We start from the raw sequence: 13,995 nt of genomic DNA, 5'->3' as shown, positions 1-13,995 counted from the left end.
GCCAGCCTCTTTCTGGCAACCTTCCCCTATTCCAACAGCTCCATTTGTTCAACCAGCCGGCGCCCCATTAACCCCCGCTTTGCCCGCCACCCCCACGCACCGCTGCTTCCAGCGCCCCCCCCCCCCCATCGGGAGGAGCCCTCTCGCGGGAGCCGGCAGCCGAGCGGCCACTCACCGTGAGGGTCAGCAGCAGTTGCCGGCAGAGGGCTCCGCTCCGGGAGCGAGTGGGGCGGTCTGACGCCATGGGAATACTCGGGGACAGGTCACCCGCGCTGCACCGGGAGGCCGGGGCGAGCGGGCTCGGCGGGGCCAAAGGCCGCGGCGAGAGTCAGGCAGGGCCGGCCGCGCAGGAGGAGTGCGAGGCACAGGAGGAGGTGGCGCGCGGGGAGAGGCGCTTTCCTTTCTGGCTTTGGGTGAAGCGCCTGCCTCGCACTCAAGGGGCTTTTCCTCTGGCCCAGGGTGGGGCTCCAGGCGCGTCCGAAAGACACCGATCGGCTCCTCCTTGGGATTTTCTTAAGTCTTCATTTCTTTAAGAGCGCAACAGGTGGGAACTCCCTCTCGCCGCCACCCTTTTACCTGCGCTAGGTGTTTCTCAGCAGCGGACGCCACCTATATGCCCCATGCGCCCCCCCCCCCCTCCCGCGCCGGTGGCCGCCTGGAGGATTAGCAGCTGGCCCTGCCCAGCAGAAGCCCTGACTGTACAAAGACTCACTCCCGGGGCGCGCCGGGCCGCGGGAAGGGGGCGCGGACCTGGGCGCGCTCCCGCGCCCCGACTCCGCCCCGCGCGCTGCCTGCTCCGCCAGCTGTTGGGAAGTCAGTCACAGACCCGCAGACACCAGAAGAGCTGGAGCCCCGGATTTTATGCGAACGGCTGCCTAAGTCGTTCCGAGAGTTGATTCGGTGGCCTCTGCTGGAGTAAATTTACTGCAGACATCCAAGTGCCGTTCAGACAGGGTTTTCATCTGTGGCACACCTTTCTTGGGGGGTCTTATTTTTGTTTTTAGAAATTCCATACCCAATATGGCAGTGATGCAACAAAATTACCAGAAGTTAAAGACGTTAATTGATTAATTAATTAATTAAGGGAATCCCGTTTACAGAATAATAATAATAACAAAATCAAGGGTAAGTTACACAGAAAACGGATCTCTTGAGGCCCTAGATGCTGACTAAATGTGAGCTCCTGCTGTTCTCCAAGACCCTCCCTTGTCCCAAATTAAAGCCATCCACCGACCTTCTTCTAACTGATCTCCTAAAGCGGACTCCTGGACATCTACTGGAGATTTCTCTCTTCCTTTCCTACCACCGAAACCAGAGTTTGCAGTAAGACAAGAAAAAGAATGGGATGCAATTTATGTTTGGCTTGCATCGTACTTCAACTAGGTGAATTATGGCAGGCCTCAACCTGGAAAATTAAAATATAAAAGCACTATGCTTGCAGATCTCCAGAAAACAAGGACAGGGCATTCTGACTCCTTCCTGCACCTCTTTTCAACTGCAGACTTAAACCCAGGAAGTCCCTCCACAAAGGAGAAACTTGTCTGTCCCAATTCATTTGGTTTGTCTCCTCTGGGATGTTTGGAGAAACCTGTTTGAAAAGCCAACCACGTCACTTACAGCATTTCAGTTCCTGAGAACATGAACCATCCCATACCATTATACACAGAGCCAAAATTATAATACTGACCATATAGTTAAACTCATAAGTGATGTCAAACACTACACGGTTTACAGTCTATGCATTAGTCCCATGCTCTGTTTCGTTCATGAATGACACATAATGAGTTGTTCTGTTATTTCCATATCCACAGAATTTGTCATTGAACCTTTGCTAGTAAAATAAGCCTGGGTCATCATCATGAGACTATAGCTGACATGCTTCTGTTTCCCTACTTTTTAACCCTCGTGTTTTTCCAGCAATGATTTCATAAACACACCTCATCCTATTAGTGACATCATGATCTCTAGCATGAAGCCTTCCAGAGGACGGAGAAGCAAGCTAGTTTCAGGTTCTAGAAATCTACTCAGGCTATCATCATAGTCTTTGACAATAGGACATTTCCAAACTCTTGTCTTGCCCTTTAACCCCTAATGCCCTAAGGGTAGCTTACGTTTTCTTCCCTCATTCCAGAAAAGAGCGGAAGAGCAATCTGAAAAGAATTCATCTCAGATATTTATTTTCATCTTTCGCATGAAGTACCTAATTGAGGCTATTAAAATGGTGATGGGAGGGGGTGTATTGTGACTTTTGTTAAAACAAAGAATGAAATATAAGGGACTTACCCGAAAGAAGTAGTCTAATTCATTCAGTGTGTTTAGATTAGGCCACAGGGTCACTGAAGTGGATTCCTCTATAATACAGTTTTGAAATAACAGGTATAAATTTGAAGAGACAATGAAATGGGTGTAGGAGAATTTTTTTAAGAATGTCTTTTGGGGTGCCTGGATGGCTCAGTTGGTTAGGCATCCAACGCTTGCTTTTGGCTCAGGTCATCATCTCACGGGGTTCTGAATTTGAACTCTGCTTCTGTCTCTGCACAGGCAGTGGGGAGGCTGCTTGGGATTTTTTCTCTCTCTCTCCCTCTCTCTCTGTCCCTCCCCTGCTTGCACTGTTTCTCTCTCTCTCCCTCAAAATAAATAAACATTAAAAAAATACTTATGGGGCGCCTGGGTGGCTCAGTTGGTTAAGTGTCCAACTCGGTTTCGGCTCAGATCATGATCTCAAGGTTTGTGGGTTCAAACCCACCACTGGCCCCACAGCTGGCAGTGCCAGTATGGAGACTGTTGGGGATTTTCTTTCTCCCTTTCTCTCTGCCCCCCCCAACACTGTCTCTCTCAAAATAAATACACAAACAAATAAAAAATACTCATTAAAAAAAAATGGCTTGTCTTTTGCCTGTGAAGACGACTCTGCTGACTTGAACTGGTTTTCCAATGTGCTATAGTAAATAGTGCACCAGACCAGAAGTCAGGAGCAACTTCCTTTAAGTCTTGGATGGTTCAAGGAACCTCTCAGGACTCAACACTCACGCACAGTTAAGTGAGATCATTAAAGTTAACACTGGGTGCGGTCTATGGTCAACCTGCACTTCTAAACTTGAACTACTTAGACTTCTGGTGGCTGATTTTTTTTAAAAAGGCCAGCTAGAAATGGATGTTTATTTACACGCAGAAAATCAGAATCAGAGTGGTCCTTAAGGAGAGGAATGAACAGCAACCCCAGGTCCACAGGGGCACATCTATGCAGCCTGGCTTCCCAGTTTCCTAATTTCAGAAACCGGAAAGTAAACATATTAATGGCGACCAGAAGGCCCAGTTACTCACTGAGGTGTACATGGAGACAGCTCTTCCCGACATGATTTCTGCCAATCCTCCCGCCGCTGGATCCTGGGGAGGAGGGTCCGTGGGCACAGGAGATCCTCAGGGCAAATCTGTCTCGCATGGTGTAGGGCACAGAATGGAACCGAAAAGCAAAGGAAGCACAGACTTACAGGGAAAAGAAAAACTAAAGGACATCACCTAGTTACTTTAGAGGTGCATGTACAGAGGGAAGCCTCTCATAGCCACAACAAAATGAGCACAGAACATTTTGTGCTCTCAGAATTGTTGCAAAATTAAATAGCATGATGTATGAAAGGCATACAGAATAAGACCTCGCATATTCTAAGTGCTTCCTAAGCGTTGGTTAGTTTGGGCATCCCCCCTCCTGTGCTGCTGTATGTCTACAAGCCATTCATACCCCCACCCCACCTCATCCCCACCCCAGCTCTCTACTTCCTGTTTTTCTAGTACCCACCTCAGCTCCTGGCCTGGGGCTGAACCCCAGGGTTAAGTCACTCACCACACCAAAATCCTTCAACCCCCCTTCCCTTCAACATGACCCTCACACCTTGTCTGACACAAAGGGATTGACTATGCAACACTAATATGGGATGCCACCGTCCGTGCTAGTCGTATCTTTTCTGAAAATTTAGACAATTTTTTCTTTAAAAGAATCCTTTTCTGGTAGAACATTTTTGAATGCTGTTCATTTTCCAATAAATAAAATTTTTATTTTTCCAATGCTGTCCATGTTTCTTGGAAGTTCTCCTTTCAAAATTGGCCTCAATAAAGCATAATGTACTAACCAAACTCAATTTCCATGACATTTCAAAGTATATTTTTGAACTTAGTAAGGGATAGAGTGTGAAATAAACTACAAATCAATTCTTATTGAAAGGGCAGGCCTACACCGGCCGACTCCATCTTGTTCTGTGTCCTCCACCTTGAGTGACTATGTCCCCGACATGACCCCTCTTCCGGGAAAATCGCAGAAACCTCAGATCGCGCCTCCTCCCCTTGAGTAACCTCCCGCTCACCCATTCAAACTTCCTGATCAAAACACGCCCAGCGACCTGCGTAACAGGACTCTGACCCTTCCCCAGCCAATCGGCCGAGGCCACGACCCTTCCCCAGCCAATCGGCTGCCCCTAGACCCCTATAAAACCTTTGTGCTTTTGAAACTCGCTCTCCCTGGTATCTCACTGCTGCCTCGGTGCAGGTAGGGGATTGAGCTCGAGCTAGCTCGAATAAAGGCTCTTTTGCTTTTGCATTGGACTCGGCTCCCTGGTGGTCTTTGGGGATCACGAATTCTGGGCATAACACTTATTACTGTACTTTTGACTTAACACACCCTCAATAAAAACAATCCAATAAAAGAATTTTGAGGCAATTGTGTTGAACATTACTAGAGATGGTTTGTGACCTCTGCCATTGATGTATGGAGTGCCAGGAATGCTATGAACAAATTTATAAAAACGTAAAACTACAAAATTTTCATTTGTTTGCTTTAATAATTGACTCATATGACAAGTATTTACTGAGAACCTACTATGTCCCAGGCATTGTTCTCAGCATTGGGAATGCTGTGGTGAACAAGACAAGCCACATGCTCAAGGGAAACCCCTAAGGAAAAATAAAATAACTGGGTAGGACAAGAATCACTCTCTATCTGAAATTTACATCCTGCTGACTCCTTTGTAAAAGAAAAGGTTAATATCGAGTTAAGTTCAAAATGGTACGTAAACAGCATTCTACAAGGATTGGTGATTTTAAAAATCACCAGTATGAAAATTGTGTGTTAAGTTTGTTCATGGATTATGAAATGTTACCCTTCTGTTAAATGGACCAAGAGACAAGAAATACACAGTTCTGTGAGATAACCTAGCCTAGAGGATACTTTTTTCTTCTTCCTTTGCAGACTCCACCCACACATTCTCGTTGGCTAGCTCCTTCTGCTTTGACTCCTAAATATTGACACACACAAACACATCTGCATTTTTTTTCAGACCTTTGCACTCAGGCCCTTTCTACCGTAGGTGCTTTGTGCAAGCTCTTTCCTCTACCGGGAACTTCCTTCCATCTCTCTAGCTTGGTTACCAATCCTGTCCAGCCTGCAAATATCACCTTTTATTTTCTCCTCTTCCAGGTCAAATCCTATCAAGTCAAGTCTTCCTCATTAAACAGCTGCCTCTTATTTAGAGCACTTGTCACAAAGTTAAATTTGTTGGAATCATTATTTGCTTAATATTTGTTTCTTATTGAAGACTGTACAGTTTCCTGACTTCAGAGACTTGCTTTTTATGGCTCAGCCTTCCAACTCCAGCTCTACCCATCATGAATCCTGGCCCACAGTAGACACCTAATAAGTATTTGCTGAATGTGTGAGTAAATGAATGAATAAATGAGTGATACCTGAGCATATTTTTGGTAAGTAATTCTTTGTCATTCTTTCTCTGTTTTTAATATTTATTGAGCTATTAAAGTGATGCCTTGGGTCAAATTTAGCAGGATGAGCGTTCCTAATCTGATCTCATACATGATGGACATGTATTAGTATAGTTGCTAAAATGTGAGATGGGCCTGCCAAGGATTTCTAGTGTGTTTTTTGCTCAAAAACAGACAAATGTGCTAATAGATTTTAACTTAGAACTCAGAAAGAAACCAGTGCATAAGTGGGAACTGTATATCTGATAAAAATGTGAACAGCACAAACCACTGAGAAGAGGAGAAATTAATTAGTGGTGGCATTAGGAAAACTGAATCATTATGGGAGAAAAACAAAACTGATTCCCTACTTAGCACCACATACAAAGTGGTCTCCAGATGGGTTAAACTTTCCTGTAGTGACAAAGACATAAAGTCCACAGAAGACAATATAGGAGAATATCTACATGATCCACAGGTGGAGAAAGATTTTTGAAATGATACCTAAAAAGCATATATCATATAGTAATAATAATAAAATAAGATATATTTGATTAGATTAAAATTCATGCTTTCTATTCAGCAAAGGACATTGTGAATAAAATTAAGAGGCAGATGATAGATTGGGAAAGACATCAGCTATGACTAAAACAGAAACGGGAATAATCTAGAACATGCAAGGAATGCCTACACATCAATGGGAACATGACAGAAACTTCAATAGGAAAAAATGGCCAGAGTATGCCCAGGTACTTTACAACAGAGGAATCTCAAAGCCTGCGAAGTATATTTTTAAAAATTAGGGAAGCACACATTAAAATCATAAAACATACTCCTATACCTGTTGAGCTGACAAAATTAGAAGCTGATTATCCCTTGTCAAAGTGACTCCCCAATTAAATCTAACTCTCCAGCTTCCCAGCTGCTGCACACTCATAGTTGAACGTGGCTAACTCTGGACTCATACCCAAGTTCAGGAGTTTCACTTCAAGGCCATGGTCAGTGCTTTAAGCAGGAGTTAATACTGCCCACAGCCTTACCCTATCTGTCTAGTCCACCCACTGCCTCATTTTCCTTGGCAATTTTTTCATAACCTCCTTTTCTCTGTTCAAACCTCATGTACAGCCCCCCCTTGGTTCTCACTTTCCATTCTGACCTACTTTTCCATTTTGCAGGCGAAAGAAACTGTCATGAACTTCTACAAGCTTCTCCATACGCACCACCTGCCTTGCCTCTGTACCATCTACATGGCCTTTTCTTCTGTGTTATGGAAGAACTGCCTCTGTTCACAGTGAAGTTCAACTTCTCCCTTTGTGGATTCATTACTGTCTCTTCCCACCTACTGAAGGACATTGGTCCAGCAATTCTGCTCCTTGTCTCCTATGTTATCAATTTAATCCATCACTATCCTCCTTAGTGCTATATAAACTAAACTAAACTTAAAACAAAAACAGCAACAACAAAAAACACCAGAAACCTCTACCTTTCTAAGCCCTATCTCTTTGTCCAGCTATCACACCCCATTTTTCTGTTTTCCTTTACAAAAAAAAAAAATCTAGGAAAAGATGTTTTATATTTACTGTCTTTGATTTCTTTCTTTGTTATTGCCTGAACCCTTTCTAATCAGGTTTTCTTGCCTACTGCTTCACCAAATGTGGTGGTGTTTCTTTTTTAAATATTTTTAAAGGTTTGTTTTTATTTATTTATTTTTGAGAGTGAGAGCACAAGCAGGGGAGGGGATGAGAGAGAGAAAGAGAGAGAGAGGATCCCAAGCATGTTCCCCACCATCAGCAAATGGGGCTTGATCCCAAGATGTGAGATCATGACCTGAGCCAAAATCAGGAGTCGGACACTTAACCAACTGAGCCACCCAGGCGCCCCCAAGTGTGTTTTTACAAAGGTTGCAGAGACTTCCATATTACTATTCTATTCATTTTTCAGTTTCATGTTATTATCTTAATTGCAGAGAGCTTGCACGCAGTCCTTGAAACACATTCTTCACTTGGTTTCTGTTTTTCCTTCTCCACCTCACTAACTGATTCCTCTTCCCCTCCAGCATGTTTAACTAGTCAAGTGCCCCAGAATTCAGTGGTTTGACTTTTCTTCTGGTTCTATCCCCACCTACTCCCTTGTTGATCTCACCTAGACTTCTAACTTAAAACACCATCTCCATGTTAATGACTGGCAAACCAAAAGGAGTATCCCACACATTTCCCTTGAATTCCAGGCTCCAACTCTCTAGCTTAGACGTGTGGAAAGCATTGCAAAGTTAATCTTTCCAGTTCTGCATTCCTGATTTTCCCCATTAATGATACCCACCCCGCATTCTTTTCCCTTTCAATTAATGGCAACTCCATTCTTCCAATTGTTCTCGTCAAAACCTGTTGCAGACTTCCTCTTTTTCTCTTCTACTCTAAATACAACCTGTCAGTAAATCTTATGAACTCTACCTTTAAAATGCACCCAGAATCTGTCCTTCCCACCATATCCATCCTCACCCAGATCACTGCTGTCTCCCCCCTGGATTATTCAAAAAACCTCCTCATTGGTCTTTCTGTTTCCGACATGCCTCACTTCAATCTGTTTTCAACCCAGCATCTATAATGTCCTTGGTAAAAAATAAGTCAGATCATGACATTTCTCTACCCAAACTCCTCTAGAATGATTCCAAAAATTAAAAGATAAACAAGGGGCGCCTGAGTGGCGCAGTCGGTTAAGCGTCCGACTTCAGCCAGGTCACGATCTCGCGGTCCATGAGTTCGAGCCCCGCGTCAGGCTCTGGGCTGATGGCTCGGAGCCTGGAGCCTGTTTCTGATTCTGTGTCTCCCTCTCTCTCTGCCCCTCCCCCGTTCATGCTCTGTCTCTCTCTGTCCAAAAAATAAATAAACGTTGAAAAAAAAAATTAAAAAAAAAAAAAAAAGATAAACAAAACAAAACCCTTGGAGGCGCCTCATCTCATTTAGACCAAATCCAGAGTCAGTCCTGTGGTCCACAGGGACTTACGCATTCCACCGCGTGTCTCCCAGACTCCAATTCTTACTTACCCCTCACATACTGTGCTGCCAGCCACATGGAGCTCTCGGCTGTCCCACGAACATGCTGGGCACGCTCCTCCTTGGGCTGTCCCTTCTGTATGCAATGATCCTCCCCTAGATGGCCACACTGCTTGCTCTCACCTCCTTCAGCCTTACCCTTGTGTCTCCTTCTCTTTGAGGCCTTCCTTGTGCACCCTAATTAAAATTTCAAACTGCCAATGAGTTTCTCTGGATTCCAGCTAAGAGCTTGGTGGGTTTACTGTGGCTCCTTCCCCTGTCAGGTCTTTGTCTCTTGCACTACAAGACTGCGGAAACGGCTTTCTGTTTATCAGAGGGTTTTGCCTTAGTTTGTTAGCTTCCTACCCTATAAAGGTTTAGAACTCAACAAATGTCTTGAAGGGAAAACCATAGGTATATGAAATCCCTCAAGTGACGGCCACTCTAGCCCTGTGCAATGACTAAAATTTTGCTCCCTGTTTCTCTCTTCCCACACAATAGCCTTATGCTTTGGCTGAGCCTGGGTTCTTAGAAGCAAGCCAGTGTCCGGTATCTTGAAAGGCTCCCTGGGGGAAAAAGATGAAGTTATCTTACAGAGGATACACTCACTTTTCCCTGGTGCTCTCCCCTCTGGAATATTAGCTTTGCTAGCTCTTGTTGATTCTACAACTTCTGATCTCTCAAAACAGATCAATTTTATATTTCATCTGGCTCTTCGTATTGGTCTTGGTGGGAGCTTTGGTCTCCTATGAGCTTACTCCATCCTACTACCTGTCTCTCATATTTTACTGATTTTACTTTCTTGGTCTATCTCTGTCTATTAGAATGTCATTTTTGGTGCACCTGGGTGGATTAGTCGTTTGTGTCCAACTTCAGCTCCGGTCATGATCTCACAGTTTGTGGGTTCAAGCCTTGCATCGGGCTCTGTGCTGATGGCTCAGAATCTGGAGCCTGGTTCAGATTCTGTGTCTCCCTCTCTCTCTCTGTCCCTCCCTCACTTGTGCTTTCTCTCTCTCTCTCTCTCTTTTTCATGAGGTCTTATATTGGTCTCCACTTTCAGTGGTTATCGTTGTGCCTGTCAGAGTGTAGGCCCTTAGTAAACAGTTATTGAACAAATATGTATATAAGCTATCCAACTACCTGTAACCCGTAGACTAATTATTAACAAATGATGACATTACTTTGAGATAAGTGCATGTAAAATGGTGGCTATAAGCAAACCTGAAATTTACACCAGGGCATCCGAGAAGGCATTCCATAAAGAGGCTGTGATCCTTCAAAACAATTGAAAATATGCAGTGAGAAATTTGTGTAATTTCCAGTTGCAGGAAGCGTATGAACAACATTGACAAACAGTGGTCATAAACATGAGACTCAAATCGATAACAAGTCCCAGAATTCCTAATTACAATCATTGGCTCGCAATAAAGCTGTATTCCATTCAGACAATTCTATGGAGCTTGCTCCAGAGAAAGTAATAGCAGGAATTGATGGTTGGATTTTTCATCTAATCAGTTTGGGGGAAGCCAGCCAATAAATATTGGATGGATAGATATAGAGGTGGATGGATAGATAGATAGATAGATAGATGATAGATAGAGCAAGCTATAGGTATCAATAGCTATCCTGCTGAAGATTGAAGTGTCATTATCAGGGGCTAAGAGGTAGAGGAGAGAGGGGGATGCTATTTAAAGGGTTCAAGCCAGGGGCGCCTGGGTGGCTCAGTCGGTTGAGCGTCTGACTTCAGCTCAGGTCACGATCTTGCGGTCTGCGAGTTCGAGCCCCGCGTCGGGCTCTGGGCTGATGGCTCAGAGCCTGGAGCCTGCTTCTGATTCTGTGTCTCCCTCTCTCTCTGCCCCTCCCCCGTTCATGCTGTGTCTCTCTCTGTCTCAAAAATAAAAATAAAAATGTTAAAAAAAAAATTTTAAGGGTTCAAGCCTTCGGTTATAAAATGAATAAGCTTTGGAGATCTAATGTATAGCCTGGTGACTATAGTTAATAACATTGTATTTTGTACTTGCAATTTGCTAAGAGGGTAGACCTTAAAGTGTCCTCACCACACACACACACACACACAAAACAAAAAAAGGTAACTCTGAATTGATGGATTTCTTAATTAATCTGATTCTGATAATCATGTCATGAAGTATATGTGTAGTAAACCATCACATTGTACACTTTGTGCGTATAAATTTTATTTGTCAATTAAACCTCAGTAAAACTGAAGAGCAAAACCGAAAACAAGTGCCGTCATTCCCCTGACATTTGCCTGGCCAGTGACTGTGCTAGAACTCCTAGCCGCCCCCACGATTTACAGTCTCAGCCGAGTGGGCCTTCTGGGAGACACAGTCCCGTCAAACACGAACCTGTTCAAGTACTTCCAGTGTGTGCTAGCCTCTTCAAAAGGTCATCTTAATATGCCGCAACTACCTTTCAAGTCTTTTCTTCCTTCTCAATGTCCTGTCTTCAGTTTGTTGCTGCTTCCTGAACATTTGGATGTAACTCTTTCCTTCTTTCTATTTCTCAACAACTATCACCACATAAATTAAAATAAGCCACCTTCTCTTTCTCTGAGCACTTCTTTTTTTTCTCATCTCTTCTTTTTCTTTTGTCTTATAACAAATTTATTGAAATAGAATTCGTGTCTTTCTTTCTCACACTCATTTTACTTCATTCAATAGCAATCCTCACTAGCATATTGCTGGCTAGCATGATTTTCATAACAAATCCTAGAGTCTAGAGTAGGGGTGAAGGGGTCCTTGAAGGGAGAGAAGGAAAGGGCTGTAAGGGGGTAATGCCTAGCTGGTCCTTGCTGAGCAGAGGAAAGACAAGACCCTTTGAATATTCATACCAAAAAAATGTATACCACTAGCTACTTAGACAGGAAGTTAATTTAAAGGTGGTCCCTGCCATAAATGAACTTCTAATTTGGGGGGATGGATTACTTGGATATGAAGCAATAAAGGGTGGGAGGTGGGACTGGGGAGTGTCAAGTATGTCCTTTCTGACTTTGAGACAGAACAAGCCTTACTGGAACTCTGACAAATACCTCAAGTTTAAAATGTCTCAAACCAAAGCCATTGTCTTTCCATTAAAAAAAAAAAAAAAAAAAGCAACTCCTTTGTGTTTCTCTTCCTTGTAGTTAATGGTTTCGTGATCTTCCCACTTACTCAAGAAAGGAACCAGGGAATCATCCTTGACATCATCTCTGCTTCACATCCATCAGTCTCCAGGTTAATTGCTGTATTTGACTCCTCACCTGTCATCTGGACCATCTTCATTGGTCTTCCATTCAGCTCTATGAGCCGTCCAATCCATCCTCCGTAATTGTGGCTTTCCAAGTGTGTTTCTTGGAACTCCAGTTTTCTTGTTTTTTGCTCGTTTTGTTTTGCTTTTGGCTGTTTGGTTGGGGCTCTGTTTGTTTTAGGAATCCCTACTTCCACTTCCACTAGAATGCCTCCTTTGATGTTGCGCACAGATCCTTCCCTAGCTTCCCCGCCTAAAGAAAAGCTTTTCCAAGTCTTCTGTGCATACAGGCTCTGACATGTGCCTCTGTTATTTGGTATCTGACCAAAGTGTTGCAATTACTTGATTTATAAATCTGTCTCCTCTGGGAGTGCATTAATTTTCTATTCTTTGTATGCTCAGATAATTGCAGAATTCTGGGTTTGATCTATGTTGGGACAAAGAGTGGATGATATTGTTAGTAACAAAGAGAAGGACGGCAGCAAAATGCTAGTTTGTGAAAGCATTAAATAATTTGCCTCTGAGGATACTGAGTTTGATATTTCTGTGAGCCATAAAGCTGGAAATAGTAAGAAATATGGATGTGGAATTCAGGGGACATCCAGTCTGGAGATGCAAACTTGATTATTAGCAGTATACAGATAACTAGGACAACTCCAAATGGTAACAATTAGTCTATTTGCTCCATAGATTCTGGTGTGGAGAGGATTGTTCTGATGTAAGAAAGTCTATGTTTTGTATCCTCCTTCTCATAGACATTTACCAGCTGAAGATTGAAATTTACATTGTAGGGGTGCCTGGGTGGCTCAGTCAGTTAAGCCTCTGACTTCAGCTCCGGTCATGATCTTGTGGTTCTTCAGTTCGAGCCCCGCGTTGGGCTCTGTGCTGACAGCTCAGAGCCTGGAGCCTGCTTCAGATTCTGTGTCTCCCTCTCTCTTCCCCGCTTCCCCTGCTCATGATCTGTCTCTCTTTCTCTCTCAAAAGTAAATAAAGATTTTAAAAAATTTAAAAAAAAAAAGAAATTTACATTGTAGAATGTCATGAATAAGCAACATAGATTCATAGTTTCCTATAATTCTCTTTTAGGGTTAAGAGGTTATAAACATTTTTTCCATTGTATTATAGATATGGAAGGCCATTTGAGGAGAAATGTTCAGGGTGCAACCATTGGTCAGACTTGCATTTAAATCCTGGCTCTATGAAAACCTACCAGTCTGAGCTTGATTAAGTCTGCTAACCTCTGTCAGCGTCAGTTTTCTTATTAGTAAATAGGAATAGTAATGCCTAAATTGTACACATATTGTTAACATTTTCAATGAGATAATATCTGTGAAAAGAAAACTCTGAGGGTGCCTGGGTGGCTTAGTTGGTTAAACGTCCGACTTTGGCTCAGGTCATGATCTCACAGTTCGTGAGTTTGAGCCCCACATGGGGCTCTGTGCTGACGGCTCAGAGCCTGGATCCTGTTTCAGATTCTATGTCTCGTTCTCTCTCTGCCCCTCTGCTGCTCATGGTCTCTCTCTCTCTCTCAAACAAAAACAAAAACATTAAAAAAAGAATATTCTGGAATGCTTGCACATGGTAGGTGCTCAGTACATGTCTTCAAAAACCATTTATTGAGTTCCCTCTATGTGCTATGCACTGTTCTAGGCACAAAGATCCCTTCCTTGGTGGAGCTTGCACTCCAATGCAGGGAGAGGAGAGGAAACAATAAACAATGAACGCAATGAACAAGTAAATTCTATTTTATGCCAAATGACAATGTAATTCATTTGACATTGAAACTCATGTAGTGCAGAGAGCCACAGACTCTCTGGCCACAGGGGCCAGAAAAGAAATCAAAATAAATATGCCAGGTTGGATGAAAAAAACAGCCCTTTTTAATTATTCTGCTTTTGAGAAAGATAAGAATACAGACAACATGACTCTTTTCTCTTCCTAAATCTACCTTCAAAAAATGATAGTACAGGGC

At 43.3% G+C, this 13,995-nt stretch overlaps 1 protein-coding gene across 2 annotated transcripts in view; it reads right to left on the bottom strand.

Annotated features, from left to right (window-relative positions):
* DSC2 (desmocollin 2) overlaps nucleotides 1–698 on the bottom strand; it is a 36,182-nt gene extending 35,484 nt beyond the window's left edge. For both annotated transcript variants that reach the window (XM_040479169.1, XM_040479170.1), the window contains exon 1: nucleotides 176–698. In XM_040479169.1, coding sequence (XP_040335103.1) covers nucleotides 176–244 — 69 coding nt within the window. In that variant the 5' untranslated portion in view covers nucleotides 245–698. The remainder of the gene's footprint in view (nucleotides 1–175) is intronic.
* Nucleotides 699–13,995: the final 13,297 nt, after the last annotated feature.

The sequence above is a fragment of the Herpailurus yagouaroundi genome, unplaced genomic scaffold, assembly GCF_014898765.1.
Source record: "Herpailurus yagouaroundi ecotype Mexico unplaced genomic scaffold, PumYag 142, whole genome shotgun sequence".
Classification (NCBI taxonomy): domain Eukaryota; kingdom Metazoa; phylum Chordata; class Mammalia; order Carnivora; family Felidae; genus Herpailurus; species Herpailurus yagouaroundi.
The sequence above is the reverse complement of the archived record's forward strand: the minus strand, read 5'-3'. Positions and strand labels throughout refer to the sequence as shown.